At 42.4% G+C, this 12,828-nt stretch overlaps 1 protein-coding gene across 4 annotated transcripts in view; it reads right to left on the bottom strand.

Moving 5' to 3' along the window:
• The window catches only part of TNK2 (tyrosine kinase non receptor 2), a 362,744-nt gene that overhangs the window by 198,717 nt on the left and 151,199 nt on the right, over nucleotides 1–12,828 (bottom strand). The window contains exon 1 of one of the 4 annotated variants that reach the window (XM_082252262.1): nucleotides 203–1,150. The exons of 2 other annotated variants lie outside the window; for them this stretch is intronic. In XM_082252262.1, coding sequence (XP_082108388.1) covers nucleotides 203–262 — 60 coding nt within the window. In that variant the 5' untranslated portion in view covers nucleotides 263–1,150. Of the gene's footprint in view, nucleotides 1–202; nucleotides 1,151–12,828 lie in introns of those variants that run through there. One more of the 4 variants, XM_082252261.1, reaches the window with a different exon arrangement.

Genomic DNA, 12,828 nt, shown 5'->3' with positions numbered 1-12,828 from the left:
ACTAAAGAAAAAAAAAATGACAACTAATCAAATCTATTCCAAGTCTATTCTATTGTCATCAATAATGCCGTTTGTTTCTTGGCTCCGTAAAGCAATCTACTAAATCCCAGACTGGGAAGACTGGGTCCCAGCTTCTACCTCAACATGTCCAGCAATGCATTTTATTTCTCATTAAACAGTGATGTACTGAGTGCAGCTTTACCTCATTCTCCTCCTTGCACTCGCTGCTAGGTAGCCTCTGATAGTCAGCCTTCTCCCCCATATTGGCCCAGAATACCAAGATGACAGCAGTCCAACATGAAGATATCACAGAGCCAACATCCACTTAGCAGGTGTGATGCACATTTACAAGCAAGAGATCAAGCAGCAAGATTAAGAACTCACTACTGAGCACATGGCGTGAAATACTTCAGAATAACTTCCACTGCAAACAATTGCTAGGGAGAGAGACACCCTGAAGGATGACATACTCTGGCTTCATGTATTTTCCTCCTAGCAGAAATCATTTCTTTCTCATTGTTCTCAGAAGATTTAGGTGCTGCCAGAATGACAAGAGAGAGTGCAGCTACCGTTAGGTGGAATGTTTCCAGTGCCACATGGAGACAGTAACTACAAATGCACAATTCTTCAGGCATCCACATGCAAAGTCTACATATTTATGAAAGGCTGTATCAAGCAGAATCTACAAGCTCCATTGTGAAATACGGAAATGTGCTTCCTCTGTCCTCTGACACATTAGACCAAGAGTAGGTGCAGAAGAAGATGGGAAGGAAGATGACCCAGAGGAGGTGAAGGCAGCATCCTCATTAGCTGACACACTGCCTAGTGCCACATCCTATCTGACCATGAAAGGTTCAAGCAGCAGCAACACACAGTGTCCTCATAGCAGCAGATGCATGAACAGTTTGCTGTGTTTCCTCCAGTGCAGTTGCCATCACAAGAATGGCTGCAAGGTGCACATGTGACTCAGGATGCAAGCACATTAGTACAAGCCACAAAGCAATTCCAGAAGGTCAATCTGCATCTGTATAGGAGACACAACTGACCATGCAAAAGGCTGTCGCAGTTCTGCACTGCAGCTTCACGCCCCCCACTGCTGGGTACAATGTATACCCTCCCTCCCTTCTCTGTGTCAGTTCCAGCAGCTCCTTTCTGTCTCCACCTCTCACTGCAGATTAGTGAAGGTTGAGAAGAGACTCCCAACCCAGAGGCGATCACCCACAGCACATCTGCTGGGCAGCACCACCCCCACCATCCATGCATCTCCATGTAAGAGAAAGGAAGGAGGGGAAAGCAAGGATGCTCAGCTTACACTGTCTCCTGCTGGCAGCTCTGCATCTTTATTCATCTCCAGCCACTCTACGATGGAAAGAACGCTATACCAACTGCTGTATATAGGAGATGCTACACTGCCAGGGATACAAAGCACAGAGCTTATAGTACAGGAGATACCATGTCATTATGACATTGCAAAATAACAAAATGTAACATTGCAAGCAATATGACATGTGTGAGAAGCTAACTGTCAATGGATGATGCTGCAGGTGGGCTGCACCCACTCTCCACACAAACTGCACTATAAATCACATCAATGATGTATTATGGTTGTATAAAAAAGTCACAAACATTCATGTGTTTTGTGACAATCAAGATCACAGCAAATGCTCCAATAATCAATAACATGCCTTTATAACAGGATTTATTTCAGACTAGTTTAACCACTTCCATTCCAGGTCAATTTTGACATTTTTAAGTCAGCATTTTTTTTCGTAAAAATTACTTAGAACCTCCAAACATTATACATTACACTTTCATTACACAATCTACACTTTCATGAGTTTTAGTGTGCACAATGACAATATAATATCCAATTTTTTGGTAAAATATAAAAGATAATGTTGAACAGAGTAAACATACCTAACACGTCATGCTTTAAAATTGTGCTCGCCTGAGGAATGAAAACAAACTATGATACAGTTTAGAGTTAAAGAGAAGGTCTAACTCTAGAATTATTGCTCCCACTCTGACCTCTCACATGTGTGGTACAATCACCGTTTTTATATGCATGCAGGACCTACATATACACCTTGAATGTTTTTTTTTTTATACTTTTATTATTTTATTTACATTTATTTTTTTACACTGTCACCAAATTTTTTGGGGATACGCACAAAATCAGCAGGGGATTGACATTTTTTTTTCCTCACTGTACCTGTAGTTTAAACCAGAAGTTAATGTGATAGGGTAACTGCACAGCAGCACAGTTGGGAGACAGATGCCATCCAATACCAAAACGTTTCTGAACAAATACCTTTTCAAGGCAAGATCACCAGATATCATTTTATTGAAATCTGCATACGTAAAAAGATTGAAAACACCTTTTACATTAACAGGTTAAAGTGCAAATGTCCCCACAGGGTCCAAAGGAAACAAAGGCCATGCTGTAAAAGAAGAGCAAGTATGCCCACCTTTCTGGTGGCTTATGACTTCAAATTCAAAGCTTATCCCAAGCCGCTGCAGGTATTCAGCACTTTTAGGTGCATTAAAAAAAACTTGCTTCTTCCACCACAGGCTGTGCTATTCACTTCACTACTCCAACTACAGGATGTTCGAGGTAATGCGAGGAACCACAGCAAGTGGCAAGGGAAGCAGGAATTCAATATACTCAGAAGTGTTAAGAAACTTAAGCAGTTGGGATCAGGCAAAATGACCAGGTCTGAAGACATGGCCCTAAAAAGGTAGGTATTCGGGCCGGTTCACACTTGTGCGATGCGGGAAGGCTGTGAATTCGCAGCCTGTTCCCGCATCGCATCCGCACATCTGGCAGTTCACACTGCCATATGTGATACGCAGGGGGTGTCAATTAAATGTTAACGACTCCCCCAGTTTGATCGCATATCGCAGTGCGATCTGACAATTCGCACAGGATCGGATCGCACAAGTGTGAACCACTGTGCAATCCGATCCTGATGCGGCTGAAAAAATGCCTCCTGTGCGTCTTTGGTGCGGGTGCAGTGCGAATTTCAGCCATACAAAGTGTTTGGCTGAATTCGCATCCGCACAGGAGATCGCATGTAATGAAGGAGAAGTGCGCTCCGAATTACATGCGATCTCCGCAGCCGCACATATGTGAACCGGCACTTCGTGGCCTTTTTTTATTTACAGTTAGGGCTTTATTTACTTTGGATCATGTAGTGGTACGGTCGCTTTCAAGCTTACATGACCTTTTAATTATTGGGTTTACATCTACAAGAATGGAAGCAAATGTGCTCCCAGACATTGGGAATCAGCACTGAACTACACACTAACTGACCACAGCCTCAAGAAACTTGAAGAATATAGACCTAAAATGCCTCTGGCTGTGGGTGGATGTGTCTGTAGAGCAGTGCTTGACAAGTTTGCTATGAATCTAGGAGCCAGCTAAAAAAAAAACTTAGAAGCCAGTGTGTGCGCAGCGATATGTAGCGTGTATTGCAATTGACGTTTCCATGCGTAGGCGTGTGCGTTTAGGTTTACGTGTATATATTGGAGGTTAGGGGGATTTTGGTGTACGTTTAGTAACCGGTGTTAAATGGGTGTTAAGTGGTGTTAGGCTTTATCACAGAGAATCAAGGTGATAATTTCCTAAGACGTGTTTAGTAAACCGTGTTAACCAAGGTAGGAACCAAATATCACGTCTCTTCACCATACGGTGTTGTCTCTGTGATAGCTACAGTGTTAGTATAGGAATGTACCTGTTTAGTAACCCGTGTTAGCTCAGAAGAGTCTTAAAACCAGTGTAAACTTGGTGTTAAATCTCCTGAATTTAACACCTAGTCAGACCAGGTGTTAAGGTCTTTTTTTCAGTGTAGAAGAAGAATTTTACTGCTCATTGTGGTCAGTAAGTGCTTCAGGACAACACTATTGGAGAGTGCAGGGTATGAGTTCATCTAGAACCCTGTGTCTGCAGCATTCACATATCATGTATATATAATGGCAGAGCGGAGGGGACATCTATGCTGAGAAAGGAGAGCAGTAGACCTCAATGACAGAGAGGTGCATATTTCTTACTGCATGAGACCACTATCTTAAGCCAGTCATACATGGACGGAAATTTGGCTGGTTCAGCACGGACCAACTGAAATTCCATCAAGGTATGGGCAGGCTGGTTGTACAGAAGTTGAGTGGTAGATGGACTTCTGTAAAACCAGCCTGTGGGGGTTTTCCCCGATAAATTAGTGCCGCCAGGTATAGCCTGCAGTACTGATCAGTATTCTAGCGGAGGGGAAGTATCCCTGCTGTCAGAACACAATAGCTCAGTGGAAATGATTCCCCTATCCACATAAATCGATAGTGTGAATGGGTGAATCAAGTTATTTTTTCATTTAAAGCGGAGTTCCACCCTGGATTTGTTTTTTTTTTTTTTAATACCCCCGGGACAGTCAGGGCTAGTGCATTCCACAATGGCTAGCCTCTGATCTGTCCCGGGTTGCACTTACCTGCAAGACGAAATACTTACCTTGCAAACGTCTTGTCCAGCGCTGCCATCTCAGATGTGGGCAGCTTGAAGCCAGCGCGTCCTCTTCGGCGTCTTCTTCCGCCTTCTGTGGTCCCACGATGCTCTGCGCCGGCCCCGACGTCACTTCCGGGTCGCGCGCGTCACCCCTCCACAGCTTCTGGGCATGCCCAGAAGCTGTTTAGAAGGGGATGACGCGCGCGACCCGGAACTGACGTCAGGGCCGGTGCAGGCGCAATGATTCCTGGGAGCTATGACGTCCAGCTCCCAGGAATCATTGCAGAGCCAGGAAGTGACGACGGGCCGCGGCCGAGGAAGGAGGAAGAAGGAAGTAAGGTAAGTATATTTTCTTCGCTACGAGGTAAGTAAAAAAAAAAAAATATGCGATTATCCATTTCTTTTTCAGGTGACCCGGAGCGAGAAGATGGAGGTAAGTATAAAAATAGGGTGGAACTCCACTTTAACTCGGTGGTTGAACAAAAAAAAAAAAAGGTTAATGTATGCCTTAGCATGTCTGATGCTTGGCAGCTGACACGTAGGATTGATATGTACTTTTTCTAAGGGTCAATTCACACCATGCCAGCGCATGAATCACACAGAAATGCACTGTGAGTTCCTGTGCGATCAGAAGGCATGCAAAATGCATTCCATTTGTGATCTGCAGTGGGTGTCAATAGAAAGGTAATGATACCCCAAATGCAGGTTGGAAATGCAGTGCGTTTGCCCGCACTGGATCACATAGTACTTTTGTACCATGCGATCTGGTTACAGTGCAGTTTAACCGGTTGCCGACTGCGCATAGTATATTTACTGCGGCAGTCAGCCCCGGCCAGGCAGAGTGACGTAGATCTACGTCACTTGCCTGTCACCGGGTCTCGGCTCGTTTACAGAGGAGTCCGGGCGTGTGACATCGGGTCCACCGGTCACACTACGATCGTCGGTAGAGCGGGAGAAAGGCGGACGGCTTATGTAAACAAGCCGCCTGTCATTCTCCCCTGTGTAAAAATGGAGATCAGACGGTTCTACTATGTAGAACCGTTGATCTCTGTTTTTACAATAGGAGACCTGTCCCATCACAGTTAGAATCACGCCCCTAGGACACACTTAGCCCCTCCCTCTCCAATACAGTTAACCCCTTCCCTGCCAGTGTCATTTTTACAGTAACAGTGCATATGTATAGCACTGATTACTGCAGTAATGTCACTGGTACCCCCAAAAGTGTCAAAAATGTCAGTCAAGGGTCCGATCTGTCCGCCGCAATGTCGCAGTACCGCAAAAAAAATCGCAGATCGCCGCCATTACTCGTTAAAAAAAAAACCACCAAAAATCTTTCCCTTTGTTAGTAAACGCGATAACTTTTGCGCAAACCAATCAAAATACGCTTTTTGCGATTTTTTTTACCAAACGTATGTAGCATAAAACAAATTGGCCGAAAGTGTTAAAAAATTTTGATTTTTACATTTTTTTGGGGGGAATTTCATATAAAAAATGTGAAAAATATTGTTATTTTTGCAAAATTGACGCTCTTTTTTTGTTTATAGCGCATGATCAAAAAATCGCACAGGTGATCAAATACCACCAAAAGAAAGCTCTGTTTGTGGGAAAAAAAGGACGTCAAATTAGTTTAGTTACAGTGTCGCACGACCGCGCAATTGTCCGTTAAAGTCACGCAGTCGCGAATCGCAAAATACCCCCTGGTCAGTGGTTAAGAGGAGACTGTGTGAATCAGGCCTTCATGGTAGAATATCTGCTAGGAAACCACTGCTAAAGAAAGGCAACAAGCAGAAGAGACTTGTTTGGGCTAAGGAACACAAGGAATGGACATTAGACCAGTGGAAATCTGTGCTTTGGTCTGATGAGTCCAAATTTGAGATCTTTGGTTCCAACCACTGTGTCTTTGTGCGACGCAGAAAAGGTGAACGGATGTACTCTACATGCCTGGTTCCCATCATGAAGCATGGAGGAGGAGGTGTGATGGTGTGGGGGTGCTTTGCTGGTGACACTGTTGGGGATTTATTCAAAATTGAAGGCATACTGAACCAGCATGGCTACCACAGCATCTTGCAGCGGCATGCTTTTCCATCCGGTTTGCGTTTAGTTGGACCATCATTTATTTTCCAACAGGACAATGACCCCAAACACACCTCCAGGCTGTGTAAGGGCTATTTGACCAAGAAGGAGAGTGATGGGGTGCTGCGCCAGATGACCTGGCCTCCACAGTCACCAGACCTGAACCCAATCAAGATGGTTTGGGGTGAGGTGGACGGCAACGTGAAGGCAAAAGGGCCAACAGGTGCTAAGCATCTCTGGGAACTCCTTCAAGACTGTTGGAAGACCATTTCAGGTGACTACCTCTTGAAGCTCATCAAGAGAATGCCAAGAGTGTGCAAAGCAGTAATCAAAGCAAAAGGTGGCTACTTTGAAGAACCTAGAATATTACATATTTTCAGTTGTTTCACACTTTTTTGTTATGTATATAATTCCACATGTGTTAATTCATAGTTTTGATGCCTTCAGTGTGAATCTACAATTTTCATAGTCATGAAAATAAAGAAAACTCTTTGAATGAGAAGGTGTGTCCAAACTTTTGGTCTGTACTGTATATATATATATATATATATATATATATATATATATGATTGAAGGGTAAAAGTATATGCATATAGATGCAAAAAGAGCTCCTTGCAGCACTGGAGTCAACAGTTCAATTTCCATGGACATATATAAAGAATTTGAATAGGTCAAGAAACCAATACATACAGAACATAAAAGAGGCTTCTATTTTCCAAGCAAAATCTGTCTTGCAGTGTATAAAACCCAAATACATCAAGTTGAAATCACTGTTAAAGCTTAGCAACCCTAAATATTCTGAGTGGTTTATCCTAAACAACACAGAAAAAACTCCTACAGCAGAGCAGTAAAAGAACAAGCCTTGGTCACACAGCAAAAAGATTTATGTATGTATGGCACTGAGCAATGTGCCTGCATTCATTTTAATATAATACCAAATGAAAACAAATTCTCAGCTTCTCCATGATGAAAGTGCACTAACAACCACAGAACAGACTCCAAAAATAATTTCCATAAAAGAAGTGATGAAACATTTAATATAAATGGAGCGCTGTCTTCCTCCAGCTGTCCTAGCTACTCCAGCTTGGCTAATACAGGTAAAGGAGGCATATCAAAATAATATCAACCAAAGACAGGGAATGACACCACATTTATTGGATTTCTCGGCAGCAGTTGGGAAAAAAAAAAGACAAAATCAACCATCCCCTGAAGAAGCCACGTGAGCGGAAGTGGCGTAACGCGTAGGGCCGCGACCGGAAGTGACGTACAGACGCGGAAGCGAGGACCGCGATCCTCAGTGTTTGTTTACACAAGGCGCTTTCCTTTAAAGACGGATGTAAGTCTTTTTTATCTATGGTAATAAAATTGAATATTTCTGGCAATATTGCACTATTGTGAGCACTTTACTTTCGAGATTCACTGGCCATTTGAGAACGTTTTGAAAGTCGATCCATCCGAGGTACCACTATTCATTGGCAAACAGGGAAGGAATGGAGAGGATCCCGGGCCAGAGCTTATAAGGCGTATATTAAGATATTTGGAGGTGAGAGATTAGTACACCTATAGGGGCACAAAAGTGAAGAAGCACCCCACTATTTTCTACACTGTTTGAGGTGGAGGGCATAAAACCCTATATGCTATTACCTCTTTCTGGACACATCATTGAAGTACATCCCCTTTTTTTCCCACTTTTGAACTGGTTGAGTCACCTGCAGTATTTGAAAAGGACTGTGTGAAAATATGCACATCACTGTTTAATGCACTTTATATTTCACCTGTCACTTAATTGGTTTTATATTTAATTATTGCTATTAATGGAATATGGATTGAACAGAGCACTTTATTGATTGATTATATCGATTTTATATTGTATTTATTGAGAGAAGATTGTGTACATTTTTTATCTATTTAACAAATTTTTGCACGATATATCGAATGTTTTTTTAGTGTTTATTGAATTCACTTATGCACTTTATACAAGGTACACTGACACACAAATGAGATACACAGTTTGATTTAATTGTTTCACATTTATTACACTCCTATTAGAGTTTTACTTTAATTTTATTTTATTTAATTTCATCACTCAGTGCTGTACCCCCCAACCCTCATTACAAAATCAACCATATTGTTTTCTATCATCAATGGTTTACCATAAGCAAACACGGATCCCGAAGCAGTATTAAACCATAAAGAAAACATTTCTCTTTTTTTTTTCATCTGGTGAGACAGCCAGTAATGCCTCGTACACAGGCAACGATTGTTGGCCGTGAATTTTCGGCCAACGTCTGATCGGCCGATTTTCGGCTTGTTAGTATGATGCTTCCGACAACCGACTTTTCGGCCGAATAAAATCTGGTGTGCATGCTATAAAATTTTTGTTGGCCGTCAACACAACGGCCAATTTTCCGTCAGTCAGTACAGATTTCGGCAGACAGAAATCTGATGAGCAAGACTGGGCATGCTCAGAGAAGAAAAAACACACAGAAAGTAAACCAGCACATGACATCACTTCTGAAGTTGGTTTTTGTTGGCCAAGAAAATTCGTGTGCAGTCTAGAGCACATTTCAACCAACACAACAACACTGGACAAAAGTCGGCCGATAATCGTTGCGTGTGTACGAGGCATTAGTCTGTTGTTTTCCAAAGAACAAGATGTCCTGCAAATGTAGCAATTAGGCTAAATTCACACTAGTACGACTGCAGCATGATCCGAATTTTGTACTGCCTTTTTCATGCATTTCTTTATACTAGAAAGTGACTGTTCTTTATTTTATGTGCATGCCTTTTACTTGAGTTTCACACTTGTTTTTGGTGCACTTCTATTGAAGTCTATGGGTCTAAAATCACGCTGCAACCGCAACAAAGTAGCATGTGTACCTTTTTCAAGAGCCCACTGAGCTGCATTGATGGGAACGGTCACCACTGAAAATATTGTGATTTCTATTTACAGACTTCTGTTTTAATCAAACTTCGGCCCCTTTCACATGAGCGATCCGATCAGATCCGCCTGTCAGTTTTTTAGGCGGATCTGACCGGATCTTCCATGCATCACTATGGGGCAGCGAATGTCAGCGGAGACATGTCTGCTGACACCCGCTGCCATCCGCATCCGATCCTGAAAATCCAGACGGATGGAAACCCTATTTTCCATCCGTCCAGGGGATCAGATCGGATGGGATCGGATGAGAGCAGACAGGCGGTCCGCTCTCATCTGATTCCCCCATAGACCTGACATCTCCCTCTCCTCACACAGAGCGGAGAGGGAGCTGTCACCTTCTTGCTCAGCAGGGATCTGTGTATCAATCCCCCGCTGAGCAGCACGGATCCGCCTACAGAGGCGGACCATGTGAAAGAGCCCTTAGACTAAAGTTATTGATAATTATTATTCTGGATCTTACTAGTGGATTGCTTTCCTCCAAATACCATCATGATTTGTATTTTGTAAAACTTTAATAAAAACGTAATGAAATTAAAAAAAAAGAAAAGTGTTATTTCCACTTTTGTGCAATTCTGTGCCACTGACGTTGCATTTGAAACTGCACTAGTGTGAACAGGGCCTAAGAGTGTTGAGAAAAACCATTTAACACTGGCAGTGGTGCTTGCAATGGTCAGCTTTTAAGTATGTGAAACCTGTATCCTACAAGGAACAAATCTCTTGCTGCAGCTTTTTATAAAGTGTCAGCTGGAATTTGGCTTCATTTTGTTTAGTGTATCTAAATCTGCTAGTACATTTAACATTTCCTTACCCAAGATCAACAATGCTGCTATCCAAAAAGTGTCTTTTTTGTGCTCCTTCATCCAGAGTGGGGGCAATCTAATACACGAAATGTGTTACTGGGCAGATCTCCAGTTGAAAACAGAGGCGAAAAAGCCTAAAAAGAAAAAAACGAATACAGCCACCACATCTAATGATTGGTAAATTGCAATAACAAAATACTAAGAGAAAGATGGGGCTTTGTATGGGCAATTGGAGAGAGGATGAGCACAATTATCACACCATATAATGAATTAAAATTGCTCTCTTTATTGAACAGACCTATATATATAAAAAAAAAGACAAAAAACAAAATATACTATAACTACATAGAAAGAGTGGATAAAAGAAAAACGGTGAATTGCAATATATTACATTTTTGATTTAATACTGCTTTAATCTGACCATACACAAATATATTTCTACTCAGCATGTGCGTTGAACAAAAGTCTAACAGATTCCTCCTTCCACACTAACAGCAGGAACAGACAAATTTCCCCTGCTGGGTTATTAAATTCAGAATACCTGAAGAGTGCCTGCATTGATTGGATACACACACTAGAAGGCTACTTTCACACTGATCCACTACAAAAGCACATATGCAATTATGGCGTCATTTTACCGTGTTTACGGGGCGGTTTTTAAAGGAAAAGGGTCTCAAAAACAGCACCAAAAACACATCACAGGTGCATTTTGCCATGTTTTCCATTGCTTTTAATGGCAAGGCGCGCTTTTGGTGCATTTTTTTTTAACTCCCCAAACATGCTCCAAAAATGCAGAAAGCTGCATTTTTTTTCACAGCAACAGAAGCGCACCGCCCCAGTGTAAACACATCCATTAATTTAAAAGGAAGCACTTTCTTGAGCTTGCCAGGGCAAGCAGAGCAAAAGTTAGCCCACCCTCCTGGAACATGTTACATGGCCCAGGAGACTATGGGACTAATAGAGAGAGCAAACTTCCATAGTGACCTTTTCTTTTTACCTAACACTAATATTTACTCTATTATTATTTCTAATTACTTTCATTTTATCATTATTTGCTTAACATGGCAATTCTCTGAAAATACAAGGACTGGAAGAGTCAGGGAAAGCTATGTTCTACATCTATGCTATTGGTTCCCACAGGTTATGAAGACACTTACACATCCGGGACAGTGAACAGTATAAATAAAAGTGTATGTGAAACATAGAAGTACACAACAACAAAGTGGCAAGTTGTTCATTTGTGAAACATTTATGCGTGAACTCATTCTTTCTCCAAGTGCAGAACTGTAGTATGACAAGGACATATGTCTCAGAAAAAAGTAATTTAGCCTTGAGCACTAACAAGGGCAGGCACCACAGCATGAGCCACATTGTTGCTGCTCCAGACCATAGTCACCATGAGGGCTGCATAATGCATTTTCTTCCAATACTTTTATTTGCAACAGGAAAACAGATATTAGGCCAGGAAATGAGAGCATGCCTGTGAAAACATGGAGACATCCACTGATGACCTTTCCTAGTACTAGTTTTCTTGATGTAATATTGATCCAAACGTTTCAGTACTTTCTGCAGCACAGACTTGGCGCAAGTGTGCGGAGCAGAAGCTAGGACTTTACTGACTTTCTAATCAACATGCTTGCACTGGGTTAGCGCCTGAGAAGGTAGTGAAGCCAGAGGCAGCCAGCCATCTGGTATTTCTTAGAAGTCAGCAATGGCAGTGCTAGAACTTAAGTTAGTACAGGCTTCCTTGAACAATTAATTGAAAACTTTTATTTTTTGCTTATTGTTGGTGCAGGCTGCATAACCAATAACGATTATGACATTTTCTACTACCATGTTTTTGTTTAACCCCCAGGCACCCTGGGGTGCATTGAGGTTTCTTCAGGGGTGCCAAAAAATTTGCAAACAATTGTAAACAAGATGGCATGTGGATGAAGGCTGCCTTTTTAGTTACACTAAAGGCCCGTACACACGTACCGATTGTCGGCCGAATCTGTTCGGCCGCCGAACGATCGGCCGATTTCCGGCTTGTTAGTATGATGCTTCCGACAGCCGACAGCGCACTTTCGGCCGAACAGAATCTGTCGTGCAGGCATTAAAATTTTTGTTGGCCAACACCAGAACGGCCGATTGTTCGCCAGTCAGTACAGATTTCGGCCGACAGACAGCAGATTTGCAAGACTGGGCATGCTCAGAAAAGAAAAAAGATAAGGAAAGTTAACCATCACATGACATCACTTCTGCAGTCGCCTGTTGTTGGCCGACAAAATTCGTGTGCAGTCTTTTGCACTTTTCAACAGACACGACAGCCCTCGGACAAAAGACGACCGATCGTTCGGCCGACGATCGGTACGTGTGTACGGGGCTTTAGTCACTGGTTTTCATTGTGCACCATTACAACCTTCTAGATGCTGCAGTCCTAACAATCAATGGTATCATCGGTTGATAAGTAGGATGTCAGTAGCATGCATAGTATCCTTGTAGAACCCTTCCCTGCCTCTCCATCAGCATTGGGGGTCAAA

The sequence above is a fragment of the Pelophylax lessonae genome (genome assembly GCF_965119305.1).
Source record: "Pelophylax lessonae genome assembly, chromosome: 3".
Lineage (NCBI taxonomy): Eukaryota > Metazoa > Chordata > Amphibia > Anura > Ranidae > Pelophylax > Pelophylax lessonae.
The sequence above is the reverse complement of the archived record's forward strand: the minus strand, read 5'-3'. Positions and strand labels throughout refer to the sequence as shown.